The sequence below is a fragment of the Poeciliopsis prolifica genome, unplaced genomic scaffold, assembly GCF_027474105.1.
Source record: "Poeciliopsis prolifica strain line A6 unplaced genomic scaffold, Auburn_PproV2 SCAFFOLD105, whole genome shotgun sequence".
NCBI classification, from domain to species: domain Eukaryota; kingdom Metazoa; phylum Chordata; class Actinopteri; order Cyprinodontiformes; family Poeciliidae; genus Poeciliopsis; species Poeciliopsis prolifica.
The window spans coordinates 628,723-649,849 of NW_026562480.1; the positions used below are offsets into that span (position 1 = coordinate 628,723).

At 44.2% G+C, this 21,127-nt stretch overlaps 1 protein-coding gene across 4 annotated transcripts; it reads left to right on the forward strand.

Annotated features, from left to right (window-relative positions):
* Positions 1 to 1,607: 1,607 nt before the first annotated feature.
* Positions 1,608 to 20,736, forward strand: prrc2a (proline-rich coiled-coil 2A). Of its 4 annotated transcripts, none has more exons than XM_055023655.1 (18): positions 1,608 to 1,727; positions 1,835 to 1,914; positions 7,073 to 7,224; positions 8,110 to 8,287; positions 8,509 to 8,605; positions 8,682 to 8,763; positions 9,246 to 9,389; positions 9,492 to 9,733; positions 9,823 to 9,911; positions 10,000 to 10,145; positions 10,977 to 11,091; positions 11,203 to 11,392; positions 11,837 to 11,929; positions 12,720 to 13,275; positions 13,960 to 14,216; positions 14,310 to 14,604; positions 14,957 to 15,185; positions 15,344 to 20,736. In XM_055023655.1, exons 3-18 carry the CDS (start codon positions 7,110 to 7,112, stop codon positions 18,246 to 18,248), a joined length of 5,733 nt encoding a protein of 1,910 aa, XP_054879630.1. In that variant the 5' UTR covers positions 1,608 to 1,727; positions 1,835 to 1,914; positions 7,073 to 7,109; the 3' UTR covers positions 18,249 to 20,736. The 4 variants fall into 4 exon arrangements, with proteins under 4 accessions (XP_054879630.1, XP_054879631.1, XP_054879632.1 ...); XM_055023656.1 differs by having other exon boundaries at positions 10,977 to 11,079; XM_055023657.1 differs by lacking the exon at positions 11,837 to 11,929.
* The last annotated feature ends 391 nt before the right edge of the window (positions 20,737 to 21,127 follow it).

The window sequence follows — 21,127 nt, forward strand, 5'->3', positions numbered from 1 at the left end:
CATTTTAAAACAAAAAAACATCTAACAAAATTATTGTTCTTCAAAAGTTACAATCATCTTTCTTTACTAGATATTCATCAAAAAGTACAACTTGCCTTTTTTCAGCGGTTATTTCACATTAGTGGTTTTTGTTTGTTAAACTCACCTAAAAATTGACCCTTTAGATTATAAAAGTTGTAAACTCCTAGTATAAGTACAGTCCAAAACATATTTTATACAGAGTGAGAAAGACATATAACATTCGAAGCATTAGTTGTGGTTTTGTACCAGAAGTAATGAGAAAAAAAGACCATAATTTTGCTCTTCTGTCCAAATTACTTTTCAGATTAAAGTAAATTTTCATTCAGTTTGAATATCGAGAGGCTGCAGAAATACAAAATACAAGTTAATTAAGGTCCAGATTCAGGCTTTGGGGAGTTATCATGTTATTGTCTGCTGTTGGTCCACTGAGTTTTGTTAAATCAAAAGCAATTGCAGTCATAAACTAGGAAATTTAAAATTTTCTTTTGCTGACAAGCTTTAAAGGGAAGCTGGTTTAGGATTTTGCACCTGCCCACACAGTCCAACCATAGTAATACTTTAACAACTAGGAGATTACTGCGATAGAACTGGTCTAATTTAAACTTTATGGAGAGTTTATGGAGTAATTTGAGAGGAAGATAAGCTGAAAGCCGATTTTACAGCAACCTGGGCTTCCTGTCACAAACAGATCTCCTCCAGCTGTTTATTCACTTTTAGTAAAGTTAATAAATGTTTACATCCCTGTAAATAGCCTATTTTTGTTCACAGATACAAACATTTTCTTTTAATTATTCAGCTCAGATGCACATTTCTTTGAATTAGTGTGTTTTTTTAAATAATGGCATTTTTTTATTACATTCTTTTCTTACTCTGTAACATTTCCCCACTAAGTGACAATAAAGTTATTTTTATTTTATTCTATTCCATTTTAAGTGGGCCAACATTTCAAAATATCTATTTTTTATTATTATGATTTGTATTTGGTCTCATGTAGGTTGTTAATTTTCAGAGAATTGGAACATGGAGTTTTTTTTGTGTCATTTCATTTCATCAAAACAAAATAATAAATTCAGTGTATTAAATCAGTGTTTTTCAGTTGAATTTGCAAAACAATAAACTTATAGATGATCTTCAAATTTCCTACATTTTTTTCTTTGACATATCAAGTTCTTGTAATGATAAACAGTGTGTGTATGGAGCATCCTTGATGCCCTTAAATCCCAAGTTTGGCTGTCAGATGCTTTGGGAACTGCCTGATAACACTGTCGCCCTACATGCAATAGCACCCCCTATGGAAAAACGTGCATTTTTTTTATTTTAGTTATTTATTCTTTTATCGTACTTGGAATATTTTCCATTTTTAAAATCTATAACCCACATTGATCAAATGAACTGATCTCATTTTAAAGTCCACAACACCTGATGGTATCAAACAACAAGAAGGGATAAATAACAGTTTTTTGTATTGTTTCTAAATATATATACTCTACTTGAATGAAGTGCTTTTCCCCCTCATTTTTTGATTTTCAAACAATATTAATAATGGTCCCATTTGTCGTTTCTGTTGAGGTCCCAAACGGCTCCCATCGCACGGAATTCACCCAGTAGCCGTTGACGGCTCTTTAGGTGACGGATTGAGTCCAGAATCAACTATTTTCTTTTCCCGTTTTCGTTTATTTTTTTAGGGGGGGAAAAGGAACAAGAAAGTAAGCCGAACACCTCCTTCTATCTTGAACAGTGTTGATCTAATCAAAGTTGGAGGCAGTTGTTGCAAAGACGTTTTCTTTCCGTGTGTCTCTGCGTGTCTTTGCAGGAGGTTAGAAAGCCAGACCGTAGCAGCGAAGCTAAGCTTATTCTGCGATACAACCTCGAGACAAGTCGGGACAGGACCAGGTCAGTGGATGGACGTTTCCAACACGCTATTAACTCTTCAGTTACATTAAACTGAACCAGAGTATGTCCTTGTTACTCCTGATGGTTAGATAAAGCGACGTTTTGTACAGAAGCAGTGATATTTTTGTGTTTTTATTGTTGTTGTTAGCCAACGGTCATGTAGCATAGGTTGGGAGTTTGATTTGAAATGAACGCGTTGGCTGTTCGACTGGGGGAATGTTTTGCTTGTTTTATGCTACATGTGAGATGTTTAAGTTGTTTCTGGTGTGATTGTGTGTTACGGATCAAAAACTACGCAGCAGATGTTACCGGATAAACGATAGCTTGGTTTGACGCTACTCGTAGCTTTGGCTAGCCTACCCTGCTGCTTTAGCATACACTGCCATCACTTGAATCAATGTGTTTTATCACTTATTTCTAAAATAAGCAGATTTATATCCATACGTTGCTTGTGTTTTTAATGATTTCAGCTGGTGAGTTGCGTTTATAGTGGTAGTTTTCAACCGTCCTACGTTAACGGCTGTAGGCCGTTCTCCTCCGCCATTTTGTTTTGTCCGCTAATAAAATCGTTTGTTCTGCTTCATCTCTGTTGCCATCTGTGAATGAGCGTCGCGGACGCGTCCGGGTGTAACGTGAGCGTGTGCTGGAATCGAGCGGGTCGTTTTGGGGGGGTAGTGGACGTCTCAGAGGTGCTGTAGGTGTTGAAAGTGTGTTACGAAACAACGCAGCTCCCCTCCTCCCCAAAGAGAACAGAGAGGGCCTGTGTGTAAAGGCAGCTAACCATAATTAGCTACAAAATACATTTGTTTTTCCACCATCATACTTCAGTGCAGGGCTGCAGGTGGACGTTTTGTAGCTGTGGACTGATTTTTCTCTCTTTCCTCAAAGATCTTTGCCAGCCATGGTTGACTGGAGCTTAGCAGGCCCTCTTTGTACGTTTGGTCCCCTGTTAATCCCCGTACAACACGTAGTTCACCAGCCATCCCACGACCTAATTTTCTAATCTCATCTGGCTATTGAGGCACGCTGGAGTGCTGCTGTTCTATGATCCCCATGTAAAACCATTAGTTTGGATGTGAACACATATTTGTTTGATTTGTATTAGACATATAGTAATGCACCTATGAAATCAGATATTCAGTTTTCATTTGATCAGCTCTGATTTCTTTATGCTTGATTGTTAAAGGCACCATTGAAATTTTAGCACATTGAGAGAAATAATATTCTGTGTTTGGAAAATCAAACAAAGGTTAGGGATATATTTGATGAATAAATTAAAATGAAACATTAAAAATAATGTTTTATTTTGCTTTGGGTTCAAAACTACTTACCTTTTTTTTTTTATCATAGACTGTAACGTAAATGTTTTTCTTTCCAGAAACAAATAAAGCCTGGCGGGCAACCAGGCATTATTTGTGCCCCTACCGAGCTAAGCATTAGTTGTTGTTTTTTTATGTTTGCATTTTTTAAGACTTTTTAGTTGGTGTTCAAATATTAGTCTTCCAATTACACATAATTATCAATTGATATTTTAAAAAAATCCTGTCAACTTTAAACATTTTGTAACTCAAAAACACATTGGTCAACTGAATGAATGACTGACCACCAGGCTTAGCAAGTTTTCTGGGGGAAACCCTACTTTATAATCAATGTTTGGTGCATTCAGCTGTTGAGTTAAAATTAAAATTACACAAAATACTCCTTATTGGTTATAGGCCTTAAAAAGCGAGTTTTAATTGATGGGTCAGGGCAGCTCTGGGTCGTTTGCTTCCTGTCTGAGGCTCCTGGTCTCAGGTTGAGGTGGACGGTGTGGAGTTATTAGACGGTGAAAAGAGCAACACAATATATTCAGTCATTGTGAGTTCAGTGTGGGCAGTATCACAATTGGATGTTGTATTGTGGATGAGCCTTCGGTGTCTTCTGTGGTTTTACCTTGTGTAGGTTCTTTGTGACCAGAAACAGTGGGCATAATTATGATCTTGGAGGAGAGAGGCTGAGAAAATGGGATTTAAACTCTTTCCATGTACAACAATATCATGACTGTCTTATTCCATTGACATTATGCATTCATATTTACGAAGAATTAATATGTAGGTGGTCAGCCAAAATGGAGCGGTCATAATATTGTATACTGAAAAGAATCAGTGTATTTCTTTTCTACTTGCTTCCTCTGACTCATCAGTGTTATTTAATCTTTTAGCTTCATAAAAGGATGGAGATTAAGTAAGTTAACTAATACATGTAGCACGTTATCACATCAGTGTGCTCCACATGCTCTTATTAGTCATGATTTTATTCCATATATTGCTTTGCTGTTAGTCATTATATTAAACTAGTAAAAACAAATAAATTGCTCCTTGATGTACTGAAAACACATTTTGTTTGGCATACTGAAAAAATGCAATCGCTGCTGTTTGAGTTAACTATTTCACATATTAGGAGGGGATTGTAACTTATGCCACATTACTTTGTAACAATTATACAAACCATTAGTCTGAGTTCACTTCTGGTGAAATCACATACTCTGGCACCTGAGCTATAGTTTGGTTGCAGAGTGCAGGTATGTTATGTAAAATATGAACTTTGTGAAGGGAGATCTATAGCAGCTGAATGAATGTGTCTGCATAAAGAAAACTCCTAGTTATTTTTGCTTACCTGGCGTAATCGATGGTTCCAGGTTCGATGGCACTTTGATAGTTAGAGTTGTGCCTTTGGGTAGAAACCATTGGAATTAAAATAACTAATGTAATTCTTGAAGATTCAAATGTTTGTTTGCTTTTTTTTTTGTTTGATTTGAAAACCTTTTTCTTTTTATTCTTTACCCAGCTTATGTTGAGTACCATGCTGGGACGGTTAGTGATAGACTTGTGGTCCAGTTTACCTCTGACCATCATCTCAAACTCCACTCAGTAGCATAACTTTGTATATGCTGAAAACTCTTGAATTTGTCCCAGCATTGGGAAAAGTTTCACTCTTACTAGTTTAATTTTGCCAGTGTTTTTTTTTTCTTTTTCTGGCTGACAGTAATCTTAAAATATGCTGAAAGCTTGATTGATTTGTAATGCCAACAAAGTGTCTTCCACTGATTGTTTTCAATATGCTGCGTTGTGTTTTTTTTAATTGGTACTCTGTGTACATTAAAATTAATCTTCTAATTTTAATGAAATAAACTAGTAGGGTTAAAAAAACAATCTTTGTCAGAGGTAGGAATATTTCTGAAGATAATTGTACATCACATGATTTATTTTTGTAATAAACCTTTTAATCTTTCTTTACTTAAGTTGTTTTACGTAATGCCTATTTGGTGTTTCTGAAGCCGTATTTTAGATTGGAAGAGCTTTCTGTTTTGTTTGAGTTTTTATTACTCATGTTATTCATTATAATAAATATATTATGTCTCCTACTTTTGTCTTATTTTGGCTTTAAAGTTTTAGTTCTCATCATGGGCAATTACTACAGGTTAGAATTGTTTTACACTTTTCAGAATAAGTGATGAAGACTCAATTAGAGCGTAATGGACGCTGTTCAGCATCGATGTTTAAAGCAGTTGGACGAGGTTAGAGCAGCAGCTGAATCCTGCCAGAGTGGACAGATGTCCACGCTGGGTGTTTTTTATTGATGATGCTCATCAAACGGAGTTTAATCTGAAGACTCGCTGGCCGCCATGAACCCGTCTCCAGGCAAGGGGAGGAAATAACTTGCAACGAGTTGCCATAGTAACCTGGGTCCTGCGTTTCGGTCTCTTCAGACTGTTACCAATAATGAACAGGCGCTGCATTAAGCCCGTTCTACCACAATACTGAAACCGACCCGCAGGCAATTAGTGCCGTTATGATGATGATGATGTGAAATATTTGTGCTGTGCTCAAAGGGTCGTGCAGTTTAGTTTAATTGTGACTGCAGATATATTTATTAAAAAAAAAAGGGGGGGAAAAAGCCATTGCTAACGGCTTCGCCAACTCGACCAGCACTATTTGCTGCAGATCTGACGAGCTCTCCCTGTTTATCAGGCTTAAAATTGAAATATTGACAATGATGCAGTAATATCTGCCTTTTTAACATGTTTTAAAATATTGTTTTCTGAGAGAAATCCAGCTCAATGTTAGTAATTAAGACTGATGCTCAGGAATCATACACTGGAGATTTCAAATAATCTACAGCATTCATTTCTTACATAATTGTATTATTTAATTTCCCCCAAAAAATTTATGTAGGAAATTACTTTAATGAAAATGTGGATTAAATAGGATTAAATGCAGATATTGTGTGATAAAAGTCACACTTCTTTATGATGCCCTGAAGAAGTAAGTGTTTTTAAAAATGTTTTTATTGTTGTGAAACAGTCACAATCACACAGATACTTAAAAACACTGCAGATAAGTTTTAAATATGTATTTTTTTTATCATTACTTTCATCATTATCACAATAAATAACACAAAATATTGTGATTAAAATGTTAGGTGCATATCGCCCTTCCCTGTTTAATACCTGCTTGAAGTGTTTTAATTTTCCAAAAAGAAAATCATTGGAACAAATCTATAGAATACAACTGTGAATAAATACATTTATTTGTACAAAAATGATATTTTCCACCTTAGATTATGGTTAAATAGGTGTATCTTTATATAATTTAGTTTATTAGTCTTTGTAGTTTCTGGTTTTTACCTAAAAATACTGTCACATCAGGTATTGAATATGGTTATTTGTTGTTAAGATAATATAAATATTTTCATTTGTAAAGATGAAGTGTGATTTATTGTCAAGTATTATTTAAAAACAATAACGAAATAAGAAATGTTACAGAAAAGTTAATCCTTTGCTATTCTCTTTGTAGTTTATTTTTGCCAAAATAGTCATCTGGTTTAAACTGTAAAGCACATTGTTCCATTTCAATGATTAGACTGTTACTATTATGCAAAATTTAAATGACTTTGAAAAGTATTGGAGTCTGGTATTTTTACATGTGCAGATAAAAAGCACAGAGATGAAAGTCTTTCTTTAGTGAGGCATTTATAAAGCCAGCAAACCTCAAACAAACAATCATATTTTATGCTCTGACTTTTCAGATGATTCCTGTCATTTTCGACTTTCTCTCTCCGTTTCCTGAGCATCCGTGGTGTCGGGTCTCTCACCGTCTCTCCCTCCTTGTCCCCCCAGTCTCAGGGCTCACCATACTCAATGAGCGGACAGCGCAATGTCAGAGCGCTCTGGGCAAACTGCAAAGGGGAAGGAAGGCAAAACCAAGTATGCGTCTCTCAACTTGTTTGATACATACAAAGGAAAGAGCCTTGAAACACAAAAGCCTGTTGGTGAGTATTTGCTTTGTGTCGCATTGTTTACAGATCAAAGAGAAATCTTTTCTGAAGGATCTATTTTTAGTTCTCTACAGACGACCTGCTCATTCATGGTTCAGGTCTGTCTTGATTTCTGCTGCAACCTTGATGCATAACTTTGTTCAGCCTCTCATTGATCTTTTACCCATCTTTGAACTTACTGTCTTTGTTTTGCAGCAATAGTTATACTCGGGGTGCACTGATTTATCGACCTTCTGATTTCCTTAATTTTGGGAGGCTGATGATTGGCTGATACTTAGGTGTGAAACTGATCTTATCTACCTCAGCCAAGGTTTAAAAATCGACCACTGTCCTCTTCTCCTGAACGGAGAGAGAGAGAGGTTTGACTGACAGGTCAGATCTGAATGTTTGCAGTTAACAATATTCACCTCACTGTTGCGACATTTCAGACAAAAAAAAAAAAAACTTCAGTCAAAATTTGAATCGGAAGTTCAGGCTTTTTACAGATTGGTAATCTGCGATTGGCCAGAAAACTCCATGACAAAATACTGACAGGTTGTGTTGTAAATTATAACAAGCATAGATTGATGCAAAGGTAACTTGTCCTCATGTCCCACGTAATATTTTATTCAGGTTCTCCCCATTGGTCTTCCAGGAACACACATCGCTCGTGTGTCGTTGTCTGAATTTAGAAACTCATGTCTAAGAATTGTTACTCTGCATCCCACCCAGCCTGTAACCTTAGTTCTTCCTCGCCTGAGTTGCATATTCATCAGAGCTGGCAGCAAACTTGATCCCTGTCATTTGCCCATTATTTGCCAGTCCGTACGCTGAGTAGATACGGCAGGCGTCACGTTTCAATGGTCCGCCTGTGCTCACAGCCCTCTGTCCCCTTGCCAGTTCCCCCCCGCCATGGCCTGCAGTCTCTTGGTAAAGTTGCCTCCGCGCGGCGCATGCCACCACCTGCCAACCTGCCCAGTCTGAAGGCGGAGAACAAAGGCAACGACCCCAACGTCTCGCTCGTTCCCAAAGACGGCACAGGATGGGCAAGCAAACAGGAACCAGCAGACCCAAAGAGGTAAATGATTTAACAAAGTCTCCAATGAGTAAAACTGAGAATTTGAGACTCTGTATCCAAAATGTTCTCCACCGCCGCCTTACTGTCCCTTCAGTGAGTTTGGATTCAGTGATACAATGTGTGTAAGATTTCCTACTTTTCCATGTTTTCTCTAACAAAACTTGTTGGTTGTCTGGGGCTCGTTAGGCTCAGATGTGACTCGTTTTGTGTTTTGTCGACAGTACCGATGCATTGTCAGCACCGCAGCCGGAATCGCAGCAGCCTGTGGCTTCACAGATAGCTGCACCGACCCGCCCGAGAACCCCACCAATTTCAGAGGTCAGATGCACATCCTGCTGCAAATATAAAAGAAAAACACGCAAGTCTGATGTTGGTGTGTTTGTGTTCTCCTCAGGCTCTGGCCCCACCTTCAACACAGGCCGTAGGGGCAAGGTCGTGGGCACAGGCCAGCGTTACACATGGAACACAAGGGGATGGTGAGTCCAGATTTAACCACTTCCTGTTTCCTCCACGTTCTCTGTGTTGCCATCAAGTGTCCTTAGGTCTGTCACAATAAGCCATAAATCAATTGATCACATGATAGATTAAAACAAACTGAATTATTTCCATTTGTGTGATTATCAGTTTTCTTTTTTTCATTCTCTCTACCAAAAACTGGATGATAAAAGTCTCCAGTCTGGTGCTTTGAGCTCAACTAGCCGCTATGTTTTCAGAGGCTTCACGTTTCATTTGACGTGTTTTGTTGATTTATTTTGGATATTTAAAATGTCTTCCAGTTGTTAGTTAGAATTTAGAGTTTATTGATCTTTTACTATGTGTTATTATATATTTATGAGATTACTGTTATGATAGTTGAAAATAGTCTGAAAACTATATTATCGATTATCACAATAACTTCTGGAGCAACATAAGGTCCAGTGGTGACAGGTCTAATAGTTCTTCCTCACCCGGTTTGCAGGTGGAAAGGGATCAAACCTACCGTCGCCGTTCTCTCGCGAGGAATTTCCCACCCTGCAGTCGGCTGGCGACCAGGACAAAGCTGGCAGAGAACCGGCCACTGCAGATCAGTGGTATGGGCCCGGACCAAGCCTCCGCCCCCAGAGTGAGCGCTCACCGCAACGCCCGCTTCAATCCTGTCACCATGCCGGTGTTCTCCCACGTCTAACCGACGCTGTGTGGTTCTGTTTTTTGTCGTTGTTGCCAGACGTTACAAGTTGGCGGGACGGTGGGGGCCGAGCGTTGGCGCCCACCCTGCCTGGGGAGGGGGCAGCAGAGGGGGGCACAGGTGGAACGCTGGTGATGGATGGGGCAGCTGGGGTCCCCCATCCAAACCCCCAGATCCAAGGGCCACCTAGGAATCCCCCTGCAGGCAGCCCCGCCTTGCCCCTGCCCCAGCCCCCCGTGGGGCCCGGGTTTCCTCCATATCGAGGGATCATGCCACCTTTCGTACGTTTTCTATTTTACTACTGCCGTCTTATATATCTAAAAAAAAAAAAAAGAGTCTAAGCAGGGTTTTAATGTTTGCTTGTTTGTAGATGTATCCCCCCTATCTCCCGTTCCCGGGACCCTATGGCCCTCAAGGGCCCTACAGGTACCCGCCACCTGGGGAGGGGCCGCCTCCAAGGTGTGTATCCAAATACTTTCTGTTTAACCTGTTGGAATCAGTTTTTCCAGCGTTTGAATCGATTTTTTTCCTCTCTTTCGTCTACCAGGTTCTCTCGTGGACAGGGGCCTGACAGCAGGGCCCAGGGCGGCCCTCGGGATTCAGGGGAGGTGGTGAAACGTCCCTCCATCTTGAAGCAGGACGACCTGAAGGAGCTGGATGAGCTGGATCACGACGGAGACGATGGCTGGGCAGGTACGGAAAAAGAGGTTCTGTTGCAGCTCTTAAACAAATCGAATAAATGTCGGGATGAAATGGTGCCGAGGTTTTTATATTTTCACTAGAATTAGTGCTTTTTTCTTATAAATGTTTAAGAAACAAGTATCAGTGAAATTTAATGAATTGAAATGCATCACGGCTACATTTTACTAGTTTTATTATAGGTTGTAGAAATGTGTTTACTTTCAGTTGTGTGTAATTTAATCTCAGTATAAATCCAGTGAGTGAATAAACAGCTTCGTCAAGACCAAGGAATTCAACTTGAGATGTTTTAAAAATAAATGTTACATTTTCAGTCTCCAGATTTGAAGGCTAGTAGATACATACTGGAAACGTTGCAGCAAAATACATGCCACACTTCTCAGATTTTTAGTTGTGAAACATTTAGAAAAAAATCCATAATTTTCCTTCCACTTTGGATATATATACAGAACCTAGTGAAGTTTCGCGTAAAAATGTGGAAAAGTTTCAAGGAATGTGAATAGTTCTCCAAGACGCCATGACGACGTAGAGCAGCTCTGTTTCGTTTTACTTTCCAGTCCCATTAAATTCCCTTCTAAAGCATCACAGTGGAAAACATCTTTATTTATGCCAGTAAATAATTAAGGAGCCGATGGGATAGTGATAGTGAATGAGTTTGATGCTTTTGTGAAGATCAGATTTCTTGCTTATCAAAGCAGAGTGGTTCATGTGACTGAAAACACTCGGGGTAAAAAGAGAGGCAGGGAATCAAATGGATCTGAGTGATGAACGCTGAGTGAACGCTGCGTCCAGAAACGACGCTGAAGCTGCTTTCTGTCTGAACAGGGGCGAATGAGGAGATTGATTACTCCGCCAAGCTGAAATTCAGTGACGATGAAGCCGATGAAGAGGGAGACGAAGACAAAAAGGAGAGCAAGAATGACTCGCGGTACGTGAACAAGTAGGTCTATTTGTTCACGAGGTTTGATGCGCAGAGTTAAAACACTGAGTGGAACCACAGCACACAAGTTTTTACTGTGGTTTAGTTTGTATGTTTGACTTTCCTCCTCAGTGAGCAGCAGAGGTCCCAGGACGCGCCCACTGCAAACTCTCACTCCCGAGCCTCGGACAGCGGCGGGGAAAGTCGCCACACGCCTCCCTCGAACACTGACAGCGTCCCACAGCCCCCCTCTAGCAAGCCAGGATGGGCCGAGGAGGGAAGCAGCAGCTGGGGAAGCCAGGGGGCGACTTCCAGCTATCAGGTGGGAAGTCAGACCGCAGCAACCAGTTACCCTGAAAGGCGCTGCTAAAACTGTAAAAACAACAAAACACACAATCTTACCAAATACTCTTGGTTTAGTTTCCAGTACATTTGAAATGAGACAAAACTAACATATAAGTAACTTTTCAGTAAGAAACAGGACCATGTTTCAGTGAATAATCCCTTCATATTGTTGAAAAAAGTTCCAGTTCCACTGGACGATTATTTAATCTCTAACATGGGAAAATGTCTCATTATAATTTTGTTACATTGTGATCATATTTTTTGCTCTTGGAAAGAAACCGCCTCCTCTAAAAATTGTTGCAGCGGTATCAAAACTAGCTAACTAACGATCAGGGCCCCAGTCTAATGCCTGTGATTGGACCTGCTGTTTGCAAGCTGCTGTCAGTGCGGCTTATGGCTAACCGTGTCTGCCTGTATACAGGGGCGCAGGCCTGGATTGGGTGGCTCCCGGGAGCAGCCCTCCCCCCCACCTGGGCCGCTCCTCGGACCAGGGCCCTACTCCTTTTATCGACAGGTAGACGTTTGAACAGGGCCTCACAGATCAGCCATTCCTGCCATGAACTCATCCACCGCCTGCAGAGTGTATGGTTCAGCCATCTTTGCAGATGTATCTCAATAAATTAGAAGATCACAGCAGGTTCACTAATTTAATTCCAAGAAAGGAGATTCAAAACACAGTGATCTATTTCAAGTCTTTGTGTTAATGAAAACGCAGAATTCAGTTTCCCATAAATGCAAAATATTAAATAAAAGTGGATATTCAACACAAGATTTTTGCTCATTTGGATCTTGATTTCCAAACAAAATTCAAAACTTACTTTCATCTGAAAAGATTTAATTTGGACATCTGAGTTCTTCCTTCCACTCAACTTTCCATGAAGATGCTTTTGATAAAGTGCTGTGAAAAGCTAGCTTGTTTGGCAATGACCGATTGAAGCTTATGTAGCAGGAACACAGAAAGCACTGCATCCTGCAACAAAACAGTCCCTTTTTTATCCATATTATGTACCACAGAAACTGAATTTAGTTTTTTCACTCAAAATTAACAGAAATAAATGCTTGAAATATATCGGCGTGTGATGAATCTTGAGTTTCAAATTTTGAATTAAATCACTGCAGTACGTCTTGGATGATGTAATTTAATGAGATGCAGCTGTTTTAGTTTTAAATCCGCTCTTTTGTTCTTGACTTTTGTCTCTGTTTGAGATTCATTCATTGGACATTTTACGACACATTCCAGCTTAGTCATCTTCAGGACTAAACTCTTCATCATCGCACATTAAAACCTTTTTGCAACTCTGCAGGACCGACCACACGGCCAGGGTTCGCTCCTTGGCCCAGGAAAAGCCGCCGCTGCCGCCGCCGCCGCTGCCCAGCTCCAACCAGCGGGTCCGGTTGCTTCCTCTCAGCCCGGCCTGCTGGTCCACGGCTCCCAGGGAGACGACGAAGACGAGACCTGGCGTCAGCGTCGGCAGCAGTCCTCTTCTGAGATCTCTGCGGCCGTGGAGCGAGCCCGTCGCCGACGCGAGGAGGAGGAACGCAGGATGGAGGAGGAGCGACGGGCCGCCTGCGCCGAGAAGCTGAAGAGGCTCGACGAGAAGCAGCAGCAGCAGCAGGGCAGCGGCCCGGCAGCCGGCGCCGGCAGCAGCAAGACCCCCAGCCTCGACGGGAACTCTATCGCTGGTATGGCCGGCAGCCCCAGTCCGTCGGTTTCAGCGTCCTCCCCGAATATCAGCCAGCCGGCCTCCCCCTGTGTGGACCCCGAAGAGCCTCCGGTGCTGGCAGCCCAGTCTGGGTCCGGCTCTGGAGCGAGCGACCGCCGGCGAGCCAGCAGCAACAGCAGCTACGACTCCACTGCAGGTCAGCATTACAGGCAGAGTCTCCATTCAGTGATAAGTTTTGTGTGTCTAAAATTAAAGCTGCAGTATGCAACTCTTCCAAAAATATGTGTCTTTTACATACACAGTTAAAACTGTCGCCATGTTGTGACATTATGTTAGGAGACTGATAATCTGTGAAAAGACTGATCTCCTCCCTGAGCTGCTGTTTCCATCTGAAGAAATGCACCGCTCTTGGTCCAAAAGAACCAATTAGAACCAGGAGGAAGAGCTTAGCACTGTCAGTAAAGCTCGTGTACGTGCTTCTACGTGTGCTAATGGTGGAGAAACCGTTCCAGGAAAACTGTTTGTCGTTGGTGCTCATGCTAACTAGCTACTGATTAGCTTTTTTATGTTTGTCATGAATTAAGGGCAATTTATGACTCATTGGCCAGATGACATTCGTCTTTGCCATCGTGCAGAAAGCTTCACTTAATGTGGTTAAAGCTGTGAAGCTCCATATATGATTTGCAATTTTGTAGCGCAGCATGTTCCCCCAATCTTTCCCTGCAGTTCTAGTTTTGTTTCAGTCTTAAGTTTTATTCATGATGACATTCATGAGGTTTTAAAAAGTCTTAAATTTGACTTCTAGAGTCACCCTGAATTAGCAAAGTCCTGTGTGGTTCATCCAGGGAAGCTTTAACTACCGTTGTCCACTTGTGTGCAGATGTCCAGCAGTGTCCCCAGACAGCTGTGTCCCAGCCACAGCAGCCCACTCTGGATGTCCCTCCGTCAGTGGAGAGTAAGGAAGAGTCCACAGGCAGTCCTCATGTCCGTGCAGGAAGTGGTGGTGAAAGAGGCGTCGAGCCGGTGAAGATGGAGAGTTCTGGTGTAGGAGTGGGCCGTCAAGCCGGTGGTCCTCCTGGCCAGGGTTACTCCAAGTACCAGAAGTCTCTACCGCCTCGCTTTCAGAGGCAGCAGCAGGTCAGGGCTTGCCTCTGCTAAATTTTTTTAATTGATGTTCACAATTAAATTAGACCCCAGAAGGGTCTAATAAATCTGCTTTTCTTTGTGCAGGAGCAGCTTCTGAAGCAGCAGCAGCAGTGGCAGCAGCAGCACAGTCAGGCCTCCCAGAGTCAGCTGTCCCCCCAGCCCCAGGCGCCTCAGGGTCCGTCCCCAGGCTCCACCCCCCAGCCGGGCCCTGGGCCAAAGCAGGGTGGACCCCTCTATCAGCCGGGCAGCATGGTGCGACCTCCACCTCTGCCCATGAATTTTGATCCTCGCTGGATCATGATGCCCTACATGGACCCTCGCGTGATGCAAGGTCGCCCTCCTCCCATGGAATATTATTCAGCTGGCATGCACCCATCTGGTGAGACGATACAGGATCACAAAAATACCCAACATTCAGCAGATGAATTAACTTATTTCATGAATTATTTGATCTAAATCATAACAATGATAACTGCAGAGCAAAAAGTGCTTCATAAGAAACTTTTTATGCATTTTTACAGAATTTGAACCAGGTTAAACCAAACTTACACCATTAATTACTGCTCCGAGGGTGTAGAACCTCAGATCTCTAGTTAATTATTTTATTACCAAATAAGTTGATTATTTAAATCTATTAATCACAATTAATTGTGACAGTGAAAGCAACTTTTATAAATTAACATGCTGATTGTAAACTACATTTTTAGGGAAAAATAATTTCACTGTTGCAGGGCTTATTGGTCGTGAACGATCCGATTCAGGCGGCTCTGGTTCAGAACCTTTCGACAGGCAGCAGCAGCAGCAGCATCCGGGCCACCCTCACCGTGGGACCCCCCCCATGGACCCAAAGCTGGCCTGGGGGCCGGAGGTGTTCCCTGGAGGAGCGGACAACCGCGGCCTGACATCTCCGTTGAGACAGAAGCAGACACTGGAGGAGGAGGATGTGGGGAAAGGGCCCAGGTATTCATGTCTCATGTTTCTCAATGTTTCAGTTTAATTTATTTATTTATTTTAAACTAGAGTTTAATTAAAGCGGACCGGTGTGAATGCATCTTAAAATGATCTTCCTCTTTGATTTCAGTTACTTGGAGGGTTTTAACTTGTGTTTCTCTCCATAGAAGTGACACTCCTCCACACCGCCTGCGCGACGGTGGACTGGTACCAGTTCAGCAGCCCGGCTCATCTTCTGGGACTTCCAGTCAAACTCCTCCTCCTCCCGTTGGTGTGCAGGTTGGCAGCCAGGGAGGCACACACCACCCTCATCACTACATCGGAGGGCGGGGCAACTACAGCAACTTCCCCGACCAGGGTGCGAGGATGCCTCCGCACCCGCAGCAGAGGCAGAGTGAAAGAGGCAACCAGCCCCACGGCTTCACCCATCCAGAAGACGGCCCTTCTCGAGGACCTCAGCAGGTGCAGATATGGGGAGCCCCACATTCTCATTACGACCGTAACGGCCGTGCGGACCTGCCCACCGTGGAGGGCAGCACTCATCTTCCCCACCACCACAGCCACCACCATCAGCAGCCTCAGTTCCCCCTGAACCCCCACAAAGCAGAAAACAGTCGTGACAGGGGTGGCGAGGCTCCCGCCAAGAAGACGGACTCTTCTCCACCTCTTCACCAGCCATCCCTGTCATCCTCATGCTCCTCTTCCTCCTCCTCCTCAGCCAGAGAGGATGGGAAGGCAGCCCAGCATCACCCGGCGCCTCTGAGGGAGGGTGAGGCTAGTGTAGGGGAGAGAGGCAGCAACAGTCACATGAAACCAGACAAACCAGGCCCCACGTTTCTGGCCCATTCCAACCAAAACCCTCTTCAGCACGGCAGTCATAATCAGACTCAGCAGCATCCTCACTCTAAACCAAACCAAAGAGGAGGGCGCGAGCATAAAACGGAGACGCAGTGGGGCCCACGGCCTGGAAGCAACAGCATGGGCGGGGGATCCTCCCATGGCAGGAGGGGTAACAATGCAGGAGGAGGAAGAGGAGAGGACCCCTCCAGTACTCCATCAGACCACAAGCCCTCCAACCAGACAGGAGGCAGCAATCCCAACAAGAGAGCTGGTCCAATCAAGAAGCCTCTGCTGAAGGAAATAAAGAGGGAAGGAGCGGAGGTTGATGGAGGAGACAAACAAGGCAAGGAGAAGGAGCAAGACGGCGGCCAACCCACCTCCATGAAGCAGGACGCCTCCTCCATGCCCCAGAATGCCGCGACTGCAGCAAAAGAGGAGCAGAACCATGCAGCCAAAGCCAGGAGTGGAGGGAAAGAACGGGCTCCTGGAGGTGGAGGAGGGTCCGGCAGAGGCTCCAAGGATGTAGACTTGTTGTCTTCTGGGTTTCCCTCCAGGAGGGACAGAGACCGCTCCTTCGAAAGAGGTGGAGTGCCTGCGAAAGGGGGCAGACCCAGTCGGGGACGAGGAGGAGAGTTCTACCGTGGTGGCCGTGGCTACCGGGGTACGTACACTGCCAGTGCTGGACCAGCTGGCGGTGGTCGTGGTAGGATGGGAGCGAGGAGTGGGAGAGACTACCGCTCCTCTACTGGGGGCGGCCACCACCAAGAAGCTAAGGGTGACGGATCTGGTCTTCGGCACGGTCAGGACCGGTCTCACCATAACCCGGCAAGAGTGAGGAACCGCAGCGAGACCCGGAGCGAGGGCTCAGAATATGAAGAAATCCCCAAGAGGAGGAGGGAGCGAGGTTCGGAAACGGGCAGTGAGAGTGGGGGCAGTGACCTCGGTCACTCTGACAAGGAAGAACACCAGAAACCCAACTCCAAGAACTGTTCAGAGAACGCCGGAACCACGGGGAACGTCTCTTCAGTGGCGCCCAGAGTTTCTCAGGCTCGCGTATTCACCCCCAGGGGGGTTCCCTCCAGAAGGGGCCGGGGCGGAGGCGGTGGAGGGGGAAACATGTACAGGGGCAGTGGCACCGTAGGAGGGCCTGTTGGGGGTCACCGGGTCGGACCTGGCTCAGGTTCTTACCCTGGGTCATCAAAGTCTGCCGCTTCAGGCCGGAAACAGCAAGGTCCACCTCAGACCTCTGGACCCAAAGATCTGGGTCGAGGAGGGGGCGCAGGAGAAAAGAAGGACAAGGTGGTAGATGGCGGTCAGAATCAGGGGGCCAACCTGCCTCCGCCACCTTTACCTGCTGCGACGCCTCCTGCTGTGGCGTCCGCTGAGAACGGAGGAGTGATCATCCAACAAGCTGGAACCAATCCCGCCCCGAACTCAGGAGGCCCGAACGCCCCTCCTCATCCTGCGAACCGGGGCCACCCTCCCGGTGGATTCGACCGACCCCCAAGGCGACGCCGTCATGGCCGCTCTCAACACCAGCAGGACAAGCCTCCCCGCTTCCGCAGACTGAAGGAGAGAGAGAACGCCGCGCGCATCAACGGCGGTGTCGGCGTCATTGGCGGTGGCAGACCTTCGTCTCCTTCCCTGAATTCGGTTCAGGACAGTAACGGAGCTCCGGCGGCTGCCCCCGTCGCAGGAACCACCCCGAACCACGGCTCCACTATGAGCACCAATAACAACAACAGCGGCGGGCAGCCCAATAACACAAACAGCCACCACCATCACCACTACAACCAGAGCAACGCTGCCCCAGCCCACGCCCAACACCACCACAACCACGGAGCCAAGTCTCCGGACTTCACCAACCAGAACTCGGACCAGGCCAACGAGGAGTGGGAAACCGCCTCCGAGAGCAGCGACTTCACCGAGTTCAGAGACAGGGACGCCGGAGGGGGGAAGTCCTACGTCTCCCACCATCACCACCACCCGGGCAGAGGCGGCGGTCTGGTGGATCGAGATATGGCCGGTAAAGAACCGTCTGCGAATAAACGAAGCTTCTCCAGCCAGCGCCCCAGTATGGAGCGACAGAACAGGAGGGTCAACGCCGGAGGAGGCGGAGGGAGAGGCCCTCGCGGCCCCTCGGGCGGCGGCGGCTCCGGTGCTCCTGCCAACGGAGGTGGCAACCGCGGGGAGAAACGTGGGAACTGGCCATCGCCCAAAAATAGGAAGTGATGGAGTATTAAGATGGGTTGTTAGACGAGCCCACACACCCACCCTTCCGTCTTAATCCCTTCTGATTGTTATTTTATGGCTTATCTGTTGACACCCCTCACACATTTGTGGATCGTGCCGTTTTATGGAGATGGTATTCATGCTCACTTCAGCTGTTCCTTTTACATCCTGCGTACCGTCCGTTTATGTAGCGCTGTCTCTTTGTTTGGTCTTGCTCTTCTTTATTTCATGGACCCCCTTCGTTTTCTTTTTAAACGCCCTTTAACAAACACTGAGAAGCATGTGGCTGTATCGCTAAGCTATACAAAGCACCAACACGGCAGAATTAAAATGTTTGCTTAGAAACCCTGAACATGTTTGGATTGGGTTAATTATTCTATTTATGCGTTCAGTTTCCACCACACTCTGACCTTGGGTGGGACTCTGGTAGCACAGGTCTGCATTGGTTCCCTCGTGGAGGCAGAAAACTCGTTTCTAATCACTTCACAACATAAAAGTTTGAGGGTTCTGGTGGTTTTGGTTGTATTTTTAGTTGGATTTCGGCCCCACACATCAACACATTTCTGTAAAGCAGGTCATTAAATTCTTCCCCGCTCACACTTTCCCCCTAATTCCTCCATGAAATATTGTCTGGTCACTCCTCGGTGCTCAACTCCACCTGCATTGATTTGTCGTTAGTATAAGTATTTTTGTTCCTTGTTCAGATAGATGGTGTGAATTTTATTTTTGCTCTAAATTGTTAACCTGCTCTGACATTTCAGTAGTTATTAGTTGCTCCTTTATTTTTATTTTCTCTCTGTAGGATTTCTTTTTCTGGCCTCATCGTACATAATCCTTCTCTGCAGAAATCCCACAGGCTGCAAAACCCCCAATTTGATCCGATGTGTTTACCCTGTGAGGACTGTACTGATAGCATGATGGCTTTATTTTAACAACCATTGTTTCCTCATCGATCAGCGTTTTTGTGTGTGTTTTTTTTTTTCCAATATAGTCTATTCTGACAGGAGAGGAAAAAAAACTCCTCCATCTAAACGCCGGTCAAGATGTTTATTGCAAATGTTTATTCTTCAGTAGATAATCGTATATGTTCGAATAAGCACTCCTTGTAGTATTTTTGTTTCATTTTCTCTTCCTTATTTTTGTTTTGTGGTAACATGTTCGGGGATGTTACAGGACGGGTTTCGCCGTCCGGGCCCACAGAACGGAGCCAGTGTTCCACTTTTTTAAACCAAATCCTCCCCTCTTTTCTCCGCTTTCTGCTGCCACGCAGAGATCCATCGCTCCTCGAAGGACTCGACATCTGGGGGAGGAGAGCGATTTTTCGCCCGGCACACATGCAGACGGGGCGGGCCGTTAACCGGGACAATGCCGAACATGCAGTTCACACGGTCCGTGGGATTTTTACTTGCAACAACAACAAAAAAAATGGTGACCTGGAGTGATGTAGGATTACACACATAAAAAGTTTTTTTTTTTTTAAATCACACGTAGGAGACGTAAAGCAGCTTATAACGGCATCCAAAGTGAACTAAAACGATTTCCTCTTTTGCATCCATTCTGTCACTGCTGTAAGTTGGGGCTCTTGTTTGTTTACTGACAATAGTTTTGAAGATTGTCTCTGGGATGTTGTGAGTAGGGCATTTGATGAACTGTGTGTGTGTGGGTGTGTGTGTGTGAGCGCGTGCCCGTGTGCATGGGTCGTTTTCTGGTGTTAATAACTCGGGGAAGGGGGGGGGGCAGGAACCGGAGGGGTTAAAGCGAACGATAAGCGCACTTTCTGCCTTGCTCGCCCCGCCCACCTCCCTCTCCTCTCCACATGTGATTTAACAGCTATAAATCTTCTTAAATACATCCACATGTATACATTCAGCCGTGTGTATATGTTCAGCATCCAAATGAAGACTCTCTGCAGTGGAGAATTGTCACCTTCTTTCCTGTAATTTAAAGCATCGGTTCTCCAGCAGGCGAGTGAAGTTGGACGTTTTTATTTTTCACTCTGAATTCTTCTTAGCATGAAAACACCGGTGGGTGCTGCTTGCATTGCCTGTTACTGGTTTATACATTGATAGCTGTACACTTAACACTGGCTCCAAGAGTCTCTCATCCCTCCTTCAACGTTGACGTGCACATTAATGTATGTACCCATGTTAAAAAGATGAACACCGGTCGTGTGTCCCAGCGAAAGATCTCTCAAAGATTGTATTATGTTTCCAGAAATACCGAGGTACACCGAGTGGTTCAAGCTGTTTTTAGCATTTATGGTTTTTAGTAAAAAAAAAACAACAAAAAAAGGAGCCGTAATATACACACATGTATGTATATTGGTATGTATCTAAGTTTTGTCTACCCCAACTTACATTCCCACAAACAAATGTTGCAAATTTTAGTTCAAGGGAGCAATGTACAAGCAGAGAAGTGTCTTATTATAATAAAGTTATACAGAAAAGGCAAAAGTTAAATAAACTACTTTTGATTTAATGGAAAATAATTGCAAGTCTCGTTATTGAAGGGACGTTTTCTCTGCAGCCGCATGAAGAACAGAAGTCTGGGTTCAGGTAACAAAATCAACAGACAAGCATCTCTGTGTAGACCTTTAAAAACAACATCTCCACGTTTCGTCTGCCATGTTTTTGTTCTTTCAATTTAACATCATAGGACTACAAACATTAAGTGATTCACTGCAGAACAGACTTGGTTGCATCTATTTCTTAAATATCACTAAATAAAGCAAAAGTGACAAAAATCCTGACAAACTTGACCAACCTGGAAGTTTGTCAGTTGAAGTAAAATGATGGAGCAACCAACTGCCTGGAAACTCGAGCATTTTATGCTTCTTATCTGGTGAAAATATGAAGATTTTAAATTTTTCAGGCAGATTT